General features: G+C 41.7%; 1 protein-coding gene and 1 non-coding gene across 3 annotated transcripts in view; both read right to left on the reverse strand.

Moving 5' to 3' along the window:
* Nucleotides 1–14,889, reverse strand: part of EFNA5 (ephrin A5) — a 279,490-nt gene extending 264,601 nt beyond the window's left edge. The window contains exon 1 of one of the 2 annotated variants that reach the window (XM_022591667.3): nucleotides 12,847–14,889. In XM_022591667.3, coding sequence (XP_022447375.1) covers nucleotides 12,847–12,971 — 125 coding nt within the window. In that variant the 5' untranslated portion in view covers nucleotides 12,972–14,889. The remainder of the gene's footprint in view (nucleotides 1–12,846) is intronic. The other variant, XM_022591657.3, reaches the window with a different exon arrangement.
* A 1,770-nt stretch (nucleotides 14,890–16,659) lies between these two features.
* LOC115801683 (small nucleolar RNA SNORA62/SNORA6 family) lies at nucleotides 16,660–16,809 on the reverse strand. Its single transcript, XR_004021994.1, has one exon. It is a non-coding gene; the product is annotated as a small nucleolar RNA SNORA62/SNORA6 family (small nucleolar RNA).
* Between the last annotated feature and the right edge of the window lie 348 nt (nucleotides 16,810–17,157).

Genomic DNA, 17,157 nt, shown 5'->3' on the forward strand with positions numbered 1-17,157 from the left:
ATTTGCTTCTGTTTGATAATTAACTATACAAAAGTATTGGTAAAATCGTTATTAAAAACAAAAGGATATTTGAATTAAGAGTGCTAACCATCCTTCCCTTCTTTTGGTTTATTTTCATACAAATATAGCTGGTCTACAGGCAAACATTTTCATCTTCCTTTTAATAATTGTTCCATAGAGGTATATCGGTTAAGTAAGTCTACTTATGCTTTCAAAGACTTTCAAGTTCACTTAGAAGAGTGGGAATATTGTATTTATACACAAAGAGTGAGGAACAACAAGTAAGCAGGCAGAGTAATCTGAATTTAACTAGTTCCACCCTTTACTTGTGAATACAAGCATCACACAATTGTTTTGCAAAAGCAAATGATATATATGCTGTGAAAAAAAAAGAAGCATATTTATAGACTTTATATTACCGAGACGCTATAGAAACAAAGATTACTAAGGACACTAGACTCATGGAATTTTAGAGCAGACAGCTGTTTTCCTCCCAAGTCTCCAAGGAAGTGTAGGCTCCTAAAGTCACCCACAAGAAACCCTGCCAGTGGAAGCAGAAAAATTGTTAGTCATCTTCTGTGCTGAATGTAAGATGAACATTTGAGGTTCATTTGACCATATGGATTTCAATTGGAAAGTGTTAAAAATCTGTTTCTGAGGTGTAATTCTGGCATTGCCATAGAAAATATCTCTGGGGAGGGTTTGCAAATATATTGAGACATTTATGACAGGATCCTCCTTAAACTTTTTGGACCAAGGCAATATTTTCACTCCAGTAGATTTGTCTATAAAGAGCAAGACTTACATCAAAATCCCTGGCCTGTTACTTTTGATAGTGGTGTATTTTAATGACACATAAACCTCAATGTAAAGATCTATTTTATTTGTCTGAGATTTGGGGTAAAGTCGCAAGAAATGAAGACTACCTGGTCTTAAGACAAATAACTTGCACTCATACAAATACTAAGCCACTTGAGAAACTGTAGAACTATACAGAAAGTTCAGGGCAAATAAAACCAAGAGCCCTTGATAAGAAACCAGAAGTAATCTCTCTCCCCACTGATTTATCTAGAACCCAGCTGCTCCAACTGTGGTTCATGGGCCAGCAGCATCAATGCCACCTGGGAGCTCTCTAGAAATGCAGAATGTCAGACCCCGCCCCAGATCTACTGAATTAAAATCTGTTATTTCAACAAAATCCTCAGAGGACTTGTGTGCACATTAGAGTGTGAAAAGCAGTGATCTAGAAATCGCAAATTGACTACTTCATGATGGCAGGGATGTTGTTTCCTGCAATATCTCCAGTACTAAGAACAATACCTGGCCCACAGTGGACACTCGATAAATATTCGCTGAATAAATCCATATGTGAACATTTCTTAGAGTATCTTCTACTTTGCACTGTGATTACGTGTACACAGTTCTTAAACGTACACAAAACTGCAAGTTCTTTAAGGGTACAGATGCTGTCTTATGCATCTCCGAATCCACTGTGTGCCTCTCAGTGTCTGCAGGTATCACTCAATATTTTATCAATTGTAACCTTTAGATATTCAATATAGGAATATATTACTACCGTTAGATATTTATCTATAATGTTGCTTTAATGTGAAAACTTCGGAAAACTAAGTTTAAATCAACATATAATTTCTGAATTCGCCCATTTGGCTCTGGTTTTAAATACGGTAAGGAGAATTCACCCAAGAAATCGAAGTAGTAATGGAAACCATTATATAGGGCCAAGTCCTGATTCTATGTGGTACCAGAGAACAGGAATGGCATGGATGATTAAAATCCAAAACTGATTCCAAACCTCAAGTTATTCAATAGCCTCCAAGTCTTTTCTTACCAAATCTCATACGAAAGCTGCTGTAAGTTTCAGAAACATCATTTTTTTAGTTTTCTTTTCCTTCTCAAATCCACCTACTGAACAGTGAAATGGCCAAAGCCATCAAAAGAGAAATACAGTGACAGGGAAATATACATAATAAACAAACTGAGTAATCAGTCCTCAAATAACCAGATACCAACACAGAACTCTAAAGCGAAGCAAAGAAATAATTTGTGAAAGAGATAATTATATAGTAAATAATCAAATACATTAATAGCATAGATGTACTGGTAACAGGACCATTCCAAAATGATACTCAAAATAATGAGATATTCAGAGTCATGATTATTGCTGACTCTCTTAGGCCATATTTTAAAGGACGGATACTAAATCAGGAATACTCTCCCCAATAAAGAATTGCTTTTTTTCTATTTAATTAACTGAATTCAATTGTCCTTTATACATTTTTTTTTTTTGCTTCAGGGAACCCAGAGTTTTAAGTTAAACCATCAGATATGTCTGACCCCATATGTATATAATTATATGGAATATCCTGTATACATATACACACCCCACCGTACACACACACACACACTGTCATGTTGTTGTTTTCCCAAGAGTATAGTCGACAATAGTGATAGCAGAGTGTGTAATTAGTTTTCATTGTTCCCCGACAGCTATAGTTCCATACAAGACCCTTTTCTTTTTAGGTGGTAACTGATATGGAAAAAATAAACTAATAATAATAAATAGGCATTTAATTATGGGTCCTGCAACCATAGTGGGAACATTGCCAGAAAAGACTGGAACCTCTGGGACAGCAAAAACATATATTTCCAGGGGAGGGGAGAATTTTGTTCTTCAATTATAGTAATACTTAAAATATTGATGACAGGCATATGATAGAAAAAATTTTTAATTTTTTCCCAAGTCTCTATCGAGGATAAAGTAGGTATACAATGCTACATCAATACTAAAACCAAAACTACTATTATATCTGTACTAAAATATTAATAAGAATAAAGGCATTGCTTATTAATAAGCAAAATACATAAAGAATAGCTTTATGTTTTGATACTATCAGTGAAGAATACAAAGATTCAGTTTCAATTTTGGGTTTTGCCTTGCTTTATACAGACTTTAAAAAATTAACACTTGTGATATCAAATATCTGGGTGCTATAGTCCCTGAGGCTTACTTCAATTTGTTTTATACAGTATTTAAAATAAGGCATCTCCCAAGTTGCTGTCATGGCAGACACCAGATCTGTCACTGAGGTCCTTTATCGCCTGATTAATTAGTAATTGGGAGACACATTTTGGCAGCTTTCATTTCCCTATTATTTTCTCTTGTTGGACACAAAACCCTGTCAGGAGCACCACTATTTGAACTGTACCCTTCTTAGTGCTGGGTCACTAAATTTTAATAAATGGAGTCCCTGCCAGAAAACTACAGAAATAAGCATAAAAGTTTATTGCAGCAGTAATAGTAAACAAATATATGAAGAAAATACTGAATGCCACAGTATCTAAAACATTAATGGTCTGTCTGAACCCTGGGGTTATTGGCGAGATTGCAGAGCAGAGACTAAAAGAAAGGACCTTCAACAAAACCACTGCTTTCACTTGTCTTTTAAAAAGTACATATTAGCTAAATAAAGCAGATAAATACTTGGTGCAGCAGAGCCATGCATCTGAGTTTCCTCCATTATCCCAACCCGATGAATAAATCTATTGGGAGGAAAAGATTGATAGTGACTACAGGGATACAGATCCCTTCTAGAAGTCACAAAAGCACTGTCTGAGCCAAACAAAGAAACGTTTTTCATAAAAGGTAAGGTGAGGAACTTAAAATTGAAGCTAAAAAGAATGAGATTTCGGAGAGCTACAAATAGCTACAGAATCAGTTTCAGGTTCTCCATCTCAAGTGTCAGTCACTTCAAAAAGTGCTGCTACGATGGTGGCTCAGGACACTTGTGTGCCACAGCAGTGGCCATGCTGTGTGGGTCAGAGGTCACAGCTTCCACATTCCGACATCTGTCTGTATTTTCTTGCCCTGAAACAATAGACGGGAACTAGGCTCATTTGCTCCCACTTTGTTTAACCTAATTGTTAAACACAAGAGATAATTTCCCCATATTTAGAATTAGTTTTCCTTTTCTCCCTAATCCCAGTTGACTCCATACAATTAAATACCATTAAAAATAACTTAACCAAAAGGTTAAGTCCCCTATATATTATTAAAGTTAGGCAAATGTGACAAAGCCGTATATCCTGCCGGCACCTAAGTACCAGAAAACATCAAACATCATGCCCACCACCATCAAAATCTAGATAACAATTAGCACGACAATTATCCAACCAAAATAAGCCACGACTGCATCAAACCACAAAACTGCATTTTTAATAGGAGAAAATACTTTCATTTACTTTTATAATATGTATTTACATAGTAAGAGGCAAGAGCTAATTGTGAATTATAGTTTCTACATACATAAATCACTAATAAAACTAGAATGGATATTCTGACACCTTAGAAACGGGAAGAAAAAACAAAAGTATTTGTTAGTTCATTTAAAACAAAAAGATCATTTTGAACCCTTGGTTATTTTAGTCTTCTTCCTCAGTCAAAGAAAAACAGATGATGTATAGCAGAGGAAAGCGTTTTGGTACAAAGACTGTCAACTCATACTTGGACTTTAATGAGAAGTCCATGAGATGTATATCCAATCTTAAAACATGTATTTATCTCCTTTACATTGTACTTGCAGCCATCAAAAATCCTACTTCTAATGAACTGAAGCAATCTGTGACATAAGTAGTATTCAATTTGTGCCCAGTTTAATCAGACTGATTGAGTCAGGTTACTTTGAAATTAGTCTTAAGACGTTCTGCTTTTACTTCAGTACATGGGAATAATGTTCCCAGACGTCGTCAAACAGATGCAGTGGCAAGAAGTGTAGTATAAATTTTTGGTAGTTTACTAGACCACATGTTCCTCCAAATGTATCCAGAAATACAAAACATGGTGGAAAATATAACAGTCTCAATTAGTATACTCTCATAATTTTTAAAAACAAATATGAATTTACTTCCAAAATAATTTTCTATAAGAACCCACAAGAATGGTTTAGTAATGAGATTGTGAGAGCCTATATTCCAGGGACCAAAAAGGCTCTGGCTTCATATAACGCTTCTTAAAGCACTCCAAATGCTTCATTTTTGGAGGTAACTATATTTTTATCACTACCACTTACTAGAGAAAGATTCCCGCTAACGCTGTGCAATTTGGAAAAAAAAAAAAAAAATCAACCAACAAACAAAAAGGACTGCTTAGTACAGTAAGAAAAAGGAAGTCAGGGTTTGGGGGCGGGTGGTGATAACAGGGGCTACTAACATATCACTGAGAAATTAACGATAAATTATAAGCTTCAAGAGAAAACTACATTGGTAAACATGGTACAGCCCAATATTTAACATGAAAGTATAATATGCCTAGGTTTAAAATATATAATTACTAAGTTAAAATACCCTCTTTTTTGTCAACTAAATACAAGAAGATAGCATTCTAGTGAGCTCATGAATAACTTAAGATAGAGCTTTAAATGTAGAGCCCTGCCAAAATGGTCCCAAAGTGGTTTAGTCCTTTTCTATCGTCCATATTCATTTCCGGACCATTTTCATGAAAGAAGTAAAATCGGTCTTAAAACAAGATGGCTGCTTCTAGGGGGAAAGAAAAGAAACGCTGATTTAACTGAAAGCCAAAAAACTAGCTTTTCTAAATCAAGAAACAAGAACTTCGGTATATTTTTTTCTAATCTCCAAGTATATATTCATGCACTTCCACATGGAAATTTACGGATTACTCTGTGCAGTTACTGAAAATTATTAATAGCAAAGCAATTTCTTCTAAAGTTTTGATCTTTGTGTGCTAATAAGGTGATTGCCCAATGCATATACACAGAGATGTCACAAAACCAAAATTCCCAATTATCCTTTGTATCAGAATCATGATCATCAGTCCCCAAAATCAGGTCACTTGATAAGCAGTAACAGGAATAATATTTATATCTTTTATCTCTTACAGAACTCCATCATAAAATGTCCAGTGATAGATATCCTGTTACAAACAAATCAACTGTATTTGGCTTTTCAAAGGTAATACCCTAGGAACTTAGCTGTTAGACAACCGCTCCTGGAATTGCACTTTGATGACCTTCCCTGAAGCAAATGGCAGATTAACTCTGTGACATACACATAAAAACTAAAAACATTTTCCTCCATTTTGAAATAAGTTTTTAATAGATTTTTTTAAAAAAAATCACTCAAAACTATTTCTCACTTGAGGGGAAAATAAGACCTGACAGTAACATTTTCTTCAACCTGTCAACTGTCAATTGCATGAAGAATGTTTCTCAAGATGACAAAGGTTTATTTTTCCTTATTGAAAATGACAGAATTCTACCTGAATGAAAGCTGAGCTAACCATCACTGTAGTACACTACCGTCTCCCAGCAACCAGCTAACTCAAGGAGAAGTTTTCACTGTTTTAAAATAATGGTTTTATTGAAATCTATGGCTCACTGTTTGAATACTATATTCAAAAGCCTAAAAATAAAGAGTTTCCATCTACACAGATTTCAGATTAGAAAACAGTGTAGAGACTTCAGTAGTTCACAATAAACCCTTCAGAGTACAATAAGGAGTACAGATTATCAAGAATAGTAAAATAGAAGGAAAAATTTTTGTTTATGCTCAAAACTAGGCATCATAGTTGTGATACAGAAAAACCTGCATTACTACTTTTTACTTTTAAACTAAGTTCTTCTATGTCATTATGCTGCCTTGTTTATAACAGACAATTTTGAAAACATGAGTACAGGCAAAATCCAGAGGAAACGGATCTCCTGGTAGTGAGTAATATCCCATTCAGAAACACTGGAAGTTCAAATTAATCACAAGAAACTTTTCCACAAAACAGCTCAGGGTATAGGTTGAGAAGCAGACTAAAATATAAATCTAATAATATAAATCAGGCCCTTAAAAGAGACAATAATTTATTGATGTTTAGCTGTCTAAGACCACCATCATAAGACAAATTACTAAAAGTGAATATTAATATCTCATTTCTTACACTCCTCTTTGAGGTTTTATACCTGAATATGAAGGCATTATCTGTCACAAATGATGAGAGGCAATTTTTTCTCGGTTTGGAAGACTAGTCCTGACTGAGCATCCTGGGTAAGTGGCCAGAACTTCCTCACTGTGCTTAGAGACATACAAGCTTCCTTTTCAACAAAGACATTCTAATCAGGGCTGCTGTTTTAACAGTTTGTATACTGTTTCTGAAAAGAAAATTGATTATATGGCATCAGTTAACATAGAGTGGTTCATTATCTAAAATAAAATATCATAGCTTTTTAAATTCTCATTACTGCTGGAAGTTATTCAAAACCAACACAAAAAATGAAGAGGGCTGAGGGGTATCTTTTTTCAAAAACTATTAATCAAATGATATATACTGGACAAAGAAAAAAAACTAAACAATAAACCAAATGTTACCCTCACATAAAATTCTGTTCTTAACCATATTCTTATGTTTTGTTCATCTTCTATTTCAATGTTTTCTCTTCCTCAAAGGTACATTCTTTTGGCATATACTTCTAAGTTTGCAAAGGCCAGGACTCCTGAAGGACTAATTGTATTCATTAATTTTCTTGGCCCAGCATGAAGCTGGTAGCTTGCTTGGTTCATAGCAACAGGGGAGAAAAGGAGGCGCTCATCTTTATCTGTCCCATCCAACAGGAAATCAGGCCAGTGGACAGAATGCAATGAAACGCCTCTTCAGAGGCATCTTACAAGATTAAATGGCAAGAAATTCACAAGGCTAATTTGCCCCCAAATAACTAAGTGCTCCCTCCAAATCTGATCCTCAGTCTTCAAAGGTGGGAGCCTCTAGAGCTATTGATCATCAGCCAGAACACATATGGCAACAAGATATTCGTTCAGTGAGCCAATGGCTTAGTTAATACCACTAAAATCAACGAACAGGGAGTAATGAACTACTGAAGGCTCTCTCTGATTCTTTTAATCATGAAGAGTATATTGACCTTGGTCTCACACTGAACAGCCAAGCGTGCCTCAAACAGCACTGATGTTCCAGTCACCTAAGAAAAAGACAGTTGACTATTTCTGATAGCTTATTACGAATACATAACATAATGTATAAAATCAATGGAACATAACATCTCAATGGCTTATTTTGCTTTCAAACTTCTATGGAAAACTGGCCAAAAATAAGAAGCACACTTTTCTTCTACAAATTTCTAGATTAAACAAAGGGTAAGAGGGGGAAAATTCACTTCAGGTCTCCTACAAATGGATAAGGGTAAAAACACTTCAGGTTTCCTACAGGGGATATAAATTTTCATCACTTTGTTTTTAAAGCAGATGTTTATAAAATTCTGATATAAATATCAAAATAACAAAATTATCCCGTTACACCTAATAAAATGATACATTACACTGAGGTTCAGGGTTAATAAAGTTAAAAGATTCTAAGTAATGTCTTTTACTTGAAGAACTTTTGTTTCTAACATATGAAGTATTATTTAAAATACTTAAAATTTCAAAACTAAAGTTATCAGGGTTGGTGATACAACTCATTCAAAACCAAGATCAACTTTCCATCTTTCCTCAAAACAAATTCTTAGATTTAGACCAAACTGATTTCATTTGTCAGTGGGAAAGGCACAGTACTGGTATACTGGTATATATATATATATATATATATATATATATATATATATATATATAAAACACTGGAAGCTCAGATTTTTTTTAATGAAACAAGTGAATTTTGAAAGAGAAAAAATATGCAAGGGCTATATGATCAGGGAAAAATGTTACTACTCTCTACTTAGTCACATACATATCACCTATACTGCCTGAAAGATTTGGGAGTGTTGACCTAGAATTCACATCACTTTCACAACTCAAGATTACATGTTTGCAAAACTAAATGGTGTCAATTACCTGCTACTCTAACATGAAATGTTTAATTTACAAGTCCAAAGAAAACATATGGTTAGGCTGAAATTTAGAAAATCCCAGATGAATTATAGGGATATCTTTTCCCATAAGACAATAACATTTTAAATTGGTGATTCTCAAACCTTAACAGAAGCAAAGTACTAAGTGAAGAAAATCGGTACTCTTAAAGTATGCTGGTTATATTTGCCACTGTATTATTTTACTATTCCATCTATTAATGCCAACCAGTAGGAGACATGTTTAATTATCCCAGCATCATTTTGGCAAGTGGTCAAATGAATCCAAGAACTTTTCAACATACACAGCATTTGAAAGAATATTATCTTTGGAAGCACCAAACTGTTTATAGCATGTTTCAAATTAAGCGGCATACTCTTAATATTGAGTCACCTCTACCTTTATAAACGTAGCTACTAAGGGAGAATGTAAAGGAAGTTTTATTATTGAAAGTCTTTTTTAAAGTTACTTAAAAGCTTTTTCCATTATTAAAGAAATTAGACACAAATATTCTATCAATAGTTATAATCTCCTTGACTTGGATCTTCATTACTCAAACTTACTTAGTAACAGGCCGGTTCAGAATTGAGCATAACATTAAAAGGATCTTTCTATTACTCTCACGATTTAGGTGAAACTCATACAACTTTTCAAACGTTTAAAATATGAAAGGTGCATTTACAAAAATGTTATCATATATTTTTATTCAGACTGTTAGGTCTCAGTTGCTATTTCAGAGATCTGTAGCAAGTCAATACATAAAATCAATGTGGTCCACTGCCCAATAAATACTGCCAATTAAAAAGTTATCAGCATTTAAAAATTAAACATCTATTTCCCAGAAGTGAATGCTTGGGAAGACAGATTCTAACAGCAAAACCATCTGACAGCAAATACATTTTATATTTTTTTCCTCTGTGAACTTAGATCTATGGATGCTTCTGTTATCAAAGCAGTCAGTAATGAAACCCAATGCAGCTGATAAACTCCTATGACTACACAAGTTACAAAATAAGAAATTTAAATCCTGTGATCAAGATGTAATACTTAATTTTAATTTTATCTAAACATAATTTCAAATGAAGTACATTAGTATAAGCTAAAATATATTTACTTCATTTTGCCACAATATCCATTTATTATCAGCTTAATGTGTCGCTGAACTTTTCTTCTAAGAGAAAAATCTTTAAAGTCTCTTTACGTTGCAATTAAAGTTTTCTACTTTTTTCCACAAGACTGAAGTCTTCTGATCATATTATTAATTTAGCAAAATCTTAAAAGATAGGATTTATGTCAAACCAAAAAGCATGGTTAGCTTACTTTACAAAATGATGGCATAGATGAAAAGAAAATGTAAAACATTAAAAGTTTAAAATTTAGTAGACCCCTGCAAATTTTCTAAAATATTTTTTCACTATCTTTTGTGATAAACTTATTTCTAAATTACTTATTTTGCATTTGGCTCCTTTTAAATACATCCAAGCTGACTTTTCTTCATTCATCAAAAAAGCACCGTCTTATTCCACATTTCTAAGATAAATCTGCCTACCAGTACCTAGTTTTAAAATTATATTATTTTTTTAAAGTAAGTTTTACTGTGATAACATATGAAGATAAACACAAATCCCTAAAAATACTAAAGTTAGAGCTGAATCTTTTTTTGGGGGGGTGGGTTGCATGATTCTTTCTTTTGAACATTATCAAATTGATAATGATCAGAGAAGTATTTCCACAAACTTCAAATTAAAACACTGACTTGAGAATACTCTTGGTATTTTAAAATTCTACAGGTTAACTTTGGGCAGGTTCAAACACACCATGGCATCCTGAGCAGAAGAGTTTTCCGCAGGCAGGGCAGATCTATTAAAAAACATGACCTGTGACAAAAATCAATGTGCTAATCTCAAACCAAACAACAGTATCAAAAGCATAAAACAGAGATAACCTAAGATAAAATGTCCTCAAACTAACTCAGACTAGTTTGACAGGTTAAGAAGGAGGGGGTAAGAGTGGGGATGTTGCTGATTCTTTCTGTTTTAACCCAGGATGACTGGAACACCCAAGTACCCAAATAAATTAATACCATGAGAAAAAGATTACACTGTGAAGTTTGGAGTGGGAAACAAAAGACAAGCAAGAGTAAAATGTCCCAAATTCAACTAACCAATTTCACTGTTGTTTTATTTGATAAGGCACTAAAGTTTAAAATATAAATTCCTCTGTTTCGAATATGCTGTCTAATAAAGCCCAAAGGGGAATAAAACCAACCAACATAATGAGACTTGCTTTTAACGCCATCACAACTGGAAAGCTTGCTCTATTTGTCTTGTCAGCTTTAATAAAAGGCATCTCCTCTGGCAGGATGGCTTCTCTTTCTCTTTTCCTAATAGCGGTAAGTGGCATGTCAAAGAAGAAATAGCTTCCCATCCCACACCCACCTTCAGGAGACTTTTTAAACCAAACTTTGAAGGATGTCTCCACTTGGCCCAAGCGATTCAGTCAGGACTTGGGCTACCTGGGTGTGACTATCTTTCCTGGGGTAGCGGGGCGGGGGGGGGGGACTCTATCCCCGTTCGGCAACCGGTGTACGGCTCGTAGGGAAATCTGCTCATCTTCAACTGAGAGAACATTACTTCAAGCGGAGGGAATCCCTCCTATGCCAGCATAACAAAGGAAGGCGGGAGGCCGGCGGAGAGGGCCACCGGGAGGTAGGAAAAACTAGAGGCGCCCACCAGCCCCCTCTCCCCAAGCGCGCTGGGTGCGCAGCAACCAAACTCTTCCCTTGGCCTCCGCGTTTCTTCTCCCAACTTCCACGCCAGCCCAGGGAAAAACCTGGGATTTTAGGTATAATCGATGCTATTTCCCTTCTCCTCGGCGGGCACCGAGACCAGCCCACAGCTGGAAGGCTGGAAGCTGGCCTCGGTCCCAGAAAGGCAGAGCAATATGGGCCCAGCGGGGCCGACTGCTGCCGGGGAGAAAGTAGGGCTTGGACCTGCTCTGGATCGGGAGGGGTCCGCCCGGCACTCTGGACAACCCCACCCCTACCCCTCTTCCAGGGTCCGTGAACAAGCCAGGGTCCAGCAGGAGCGCTAGGGCGGCCCCGGGCGCCCGTCTCTAGGTTCCCGCGTACTCGGCTGGCGAAAAACGTTTCCAGGTAACCGCGCGTTTTCCTCCGGCTGCACACTGCCAGGCTTCGGACGAAGGGCTCCCACCTCCCGGTTCGGCCAACTCCAGCAGCTAGCTCCGCAAGCATGACGTAACCCGGCATTAGATCAAACTTTCTGGCACCTTGAGCCCACCGGGAGGTGGAGAAGGTGGGAGAAGCCTCTCTACTGCCAAGAGAGCCGGGACCAGACTGACTTAGTGGTCGGATGATTTCCTCGTAGTTAAAGAGGAAAATATAAACCTAAAGCTTCCGCTTCCCAGCCCCCCACACTTCCCCCTGCCAGTGCGCTTTCTGAGCGCACCGGGGAAAAGGGAAGGAAAAAATTTAAAAAGAAAACAAACAAACAAAAAAACACTTTGGGGATGTTTAGCTGGTTCTCTCCACAGTCCCTGCGCAGCCACGCTCCAAGAGGGAGCTCCTGGCGGCTTGCGCCCGGGGTTCCCCGTGCCCAAGCCCCGCGCCTGGCTCGGGATGCTGGCCAGCCTGCCCGGGTGGGAAGCGAAGTCTCCACTCCCGGGCTCCCGCCTTTTCCGAGTCTCCCCGGGCTTCGCAGAAGCATCGGGTCTGGGCAGCCCCGGGGACGCCCAGGGGCGCTCAGGCTCCCTGCCGCACCTCAACAATGAGGGGCACGAAGTGAGCGTTTCCCGCGGGCGCCTCGAAAGCCATCCCCGCCCGAGCGACGCAGACTCTGAGAGTGCGCGCCGCTGTCGGCCGATGCGCGCGGATCCCCGGTGCCGCCGCTCCTTCCGCAGGTCCCCGAGGCCCGGGTAGCCCCGGCTCTCCGCCCCCCATTGCCTTACCTGGGGTTGCTGCTGTTCCAGTAGACGGCGTAGCGGTCGGCGACGGCCTTGGAGCCAGGATCCTGGCTGAACACACACGTCCAGAGCACAAGAAACATCAGCGTCAACATCTCCACGTGCAACATCACGCCTGGCCAGCGGCGGAGCCGCCGACGCGCCACTCCGGGGAGAGATCAGGGATCCGGAGGGAGGGAGGGAGGGAGGGAGAAGGGGCGAGAGAGAGCGGGAGCCAAATAAATATGAATAAATAAAAATGAAGAGGGGCGAGAAAAGAAAGAGGCGCACACCAAGCTGAGGAGGGGGAGGAGAGACAGAAATAAAGGTGGAGGAGTGGGGGGAATAAAGGCAAACTCGCACCCCCAATGGAGGGCTCAGGAGAAAAAAAGGAATCACAAGATGGAGAGAAGCGTGCGTGTGTGTGTGTGGTGGCGGCGGCGAGGGCGGGGGAAGGGGTGCCAAGCTGTGTCTCGGGCGGCGGCGGCAGGCCGGTCACCCCGGGAGAAGGAGGTGCGCGCCGGGCCGGGCGGCGGCAGCGCGGGTTGGGGCAGGCGGCGGCGCACGCTGCACAGTCACCGGGAGTTGCGCGCCACGGCCGCGGGGAGACATACACCGGCCCGCCGGGCCCGGCTCAGCGTCGGCGCCGCGGGGTGCGCACGGCTCCGCCGCCGCCCAGGGCCCTCGCACTGCGCCCCGCTTCGCTCCGAGTTACTTTGGCGGCCTGTAGGAAACTGCAGGAAGAGGGCTCCGTGTGGATGGGGGGGCTTCCCGCCTGTGGTCCTGGGAGTCTGAGGACCCCCTTCCCCCGCCTCCTCTGTGCTTTAACCCGGTAACCCCTGGAAATCTCGAAGGAGTCTCGTAGGTGCTACGGGTTCGGGGCGGTGCGCCGAGAAGGGTGGAGATCTGGAGCCAGAAACCCAGCCCCGCCGGCGTCCTGGAACTGGTTAAGCGGCAGCTAAGCGGGCGAGGAGCGGTCTTGCCTCTCAAACCTCAAAGAAAAGTTTGGCTTTTCGCGTCTTTCGGCAGGTCCCCTGTCGGAGTCGGACTGCGACGGTGGCGGGAGGCGACACCCTGGCCGCTGCCTGAGTCTCGGGGATTTCTCGCGCGTGCTTTTCTTGGCCGGGAGTCGGTGCACCAGAGTGAATGGAGAGCAGAGGTCTGAACCAGCCAGCCAGGCGGAGCTGGGATGCCGAAACCTGCAGGATGATGCCAATCCAACTGTTCAGCTGGAGAGCGGGAGGGGAAACAATCACTTTCAAATGAATCCCTCCAACTCCTGGATGGGCTGATGTCAGTCTCCGATCGCCTTCCGGGAGCAAGAATGAGCCCCCAGACGCGGTGCCAAGAGCCCTGGGTGAGCTCTCAGAAGTGTCCCTGCGACTCCGACTGGTCCGACCCCAAGCCCGGCAACTTGTAGAGAGGCGTCAATCAGTTTGAAATGCGAAAGGAGAAAAAAAAAAAAAAGAAAGAACGCACGAGAGCGTGTGGCACCTCCCCGATGACTACATCAGAAAACCTTCCCGATCCTCCCGCAGCTGCTCCTCTTTCCCTCCTTGGGCACAGCAGCAACAAGAGGTGAAAACCACCGACAGAATCCCAAAACCTTTACCAGGCGGGAAAATAAACTTGAGTGCAGCAGCAGCACGAGCGGCCCAGGAGGGATTGAAACGACTGGAGAAGTGGAAAGGGGTAAAAGTCAGTTTTGCAAAAGAGAAAAAAAAGAGAGAGAGAAAAAATGCTTTATGGGAAAAATTTCCTCGGGCACGCCCCCTCGTTAATGACCTGCGTGTAAAACCGACAGCAGCGGCAACCCAGCAGCAGCACCAGCAGCAGCAGCCGTACCGGAGCGCGAGGCCGCGCGCGTGAACGTGGACGTGGGCGGCGCGGGGGTGGGGTGGGCGTAGAGCGCAGGGCGCGGGGTCGGCGGGCGGCGCGAGCGCCGGTGTGAGCTCCGGACCGAGAGGGGGAGGCGCCGCCAGACCGAGCCTAGCCAGCGCTGCTGCCGCCGCGGCCCGAGTCATGTGGGCTGCTTTTTTTTTTTTTTTTTTTTCCTCGCAGTTTACTTGGAAAGGGGTGGGGGGTGGCTGGAGCAGCCAGTCAGGGAAAGGCCTGCTGTTTGCTTACAGATCGGGGTTTTTTTTCCTCTTTACTCCAGCCGGATTGGTCTGCTCCACGAGAAAGAGGCGTTTTCCTAATCTCCTCCCTTCCCCACGCCTCCTAACCCCCCTCCCGGGCCCCACCTTCCAGAAACCTGACTAATTGAATTACTGGGAGTGCTGAGGCGCCCTCTCCTCCGCCCGAACCCGTCAGCCGCGTGTAACCCTTTGGATGCTGAATTCCGTCTGGCCTGAGGAATGATTTGACATCTTTTTAGCTGAGGGTAGGGTCTTTCAGTTACAAAGGAACCGGTTCCCACCCTGTAGCCGGAGAGCCGAAATCTGTCTCCGGGGCCCCTCAAGTGACACGCAGTCCCAGCAGCCGGCTGGCAGGCAACGACAGTGACTACGTGTTTTTGGAAATCTCTGTCCTGTTCTTCACAAGGCGCATTGCCCGGCGCCGGGATATCTGAAAACCTGAGCATCTCTCATGTGCCTTTCAACTCCCCTCTTCCTACCAGGGATTTAAAGGTTCATGAGCAGGAAGCAAGACTTTTCTTTAAAGTGATGCTTTGAAAACACATTTTTTTTTTAGATCGAGAAAATCACAGGGTAAAGTGATTACAATTCAGTGCGAATCTTCGGCAGGGAGGAAATGAATGCGGCAGGGGAGCCCACCCGAAATACCGTACACCTTTTCTATTTCAACTCCGAGGTTGGTTCACTGCCCACTCCCCAAAGGATAAATGCTTTGAACGAACCCGGTGGGGGAAGAAATGGAGGTCAGGGAAGGAATTCCTTTATTATTGGAAAAGGCCTTGCGTTCCCGGGTTTCTAGAGCAGGTTGCAGTGCCTCGGGCCCTCGGCCGCCACCGTCGGGCGATCACCTGACAGCGAGGCGGTCCTCGCGCCTCGGGACGTGTGCCGGTGTCCTCCAGCGCCCGGGAAGCTAGCCAGGCGCCCGGCGCTGCGGGGCTACACACTCTCGAGACTCGCCCTCATGGGGCTCCGCGGGCTGGGGCCTGAGTGGTATTAGTCTCTCTAACTCTCTAGGGAATTTGCTGCCTCAGCAAGAAGGGCTAATCCCAAGAAAGAAAACAGCGTACTTTTGCTCCCAAACCTGCCTGTTCTTCCCTTTACTTATTAGCCCAATAAAATCAAAGATCACGTTCTTCCTCCTGCGCTTTCCAGTCCTCGAGCTCTAGATTTCCAGGCGCTTCGGAGCTGTTTGGAAGCGTCCAGACGCCCTCCAGTGGTTGGCCTGCAGTCCGCACCCAGCGGGGCTATTACCTGTAGTTCAGCCGGGATTGAGTTTGATGGAGAATCTGGGGTCATGAGCAATACCGATTTGAGAGGAAAGGAAGAGTCCATATCGGCATGGGATTACCTGGATGTCACGGGCTCTTGCCTAGAAGTTGAGTAGTTTCTCAATTACAGAAATTTTTCCTATCTGCAGAGACCTGAAATTGTCCTAGAAAAGTAACTCTTCTGTTTTGTGAGTAGATATAAATTGCAATCTGTGTAATTATAGATTGCACTACAGACCACCCTAACAAACCAAACACCTTCCTAAAGTAAGAAATGTAAATTCAGAATATTAACACAAATTCTTCTCTACCATCTGTATATTTCACAAAATTCCAACAGTGAGAAGTTGGAAAACTTAAGCTAGAGAACTGAAGGATAAGCTTTAATTTTTTTTTTTTTTTTTTTTTTTTACATTTGTAGCAAGTATTACTATCAAACTCCACTCATTGGGCCAGAGACCCTTGCGATGTTAGCGAAAAACTTGCCCCTCATGTAGCACACTACCTACACTTGTGAGTTCATCGGCCAGGGGCCTCAACTCCAAGCTCTAACAATGTGCAGTAAGCTTTAATTTTTTAAATCAAGTTTTCACTTAAAGCGTTATCTGATTCCCCCCCCACCCCCAGTTTTGCTGATGTTCAAGTTCTTGGTCTATTTTAGGGTGCACTTTCTTTTTCTGTTGTAGGAAGGATGCATTTCTTCCCTCAGTCTTTCTGATAGTAGCTCTAATAGGTGCTCCTATGACAGACAGTTTTCCAGGAAATATTCTGGACCCTTTTAAGGGACATATGTATCTTTAGGAAGATGAGAATTCATGACTCCTATCTTGGGGAAAATGCTGATTCTCATCGGAGAGACTTTTTAGTCAGGGAAATATCAGGTATCAGGGAGTTAGCAAGCTGGCTTCCTG

This window comes from Delphinapterus leucas, chromosome 3 (genome assembly GCF_059928025.1).
Source record: "Delphinapterus leucas isolate spDelLeu-1000000601 "Yukka" chromosome 3, BTC_Dleu_Yukka2, whole genome shotgun sequence".
In the NCBI taxonomy this organism is placed as follows: Eukaryota; Metazoa; Chordata; class Mammalia; order Artiodactyla; family Monodontidae; genus Delphinapterus; species Delphinapterus leucas.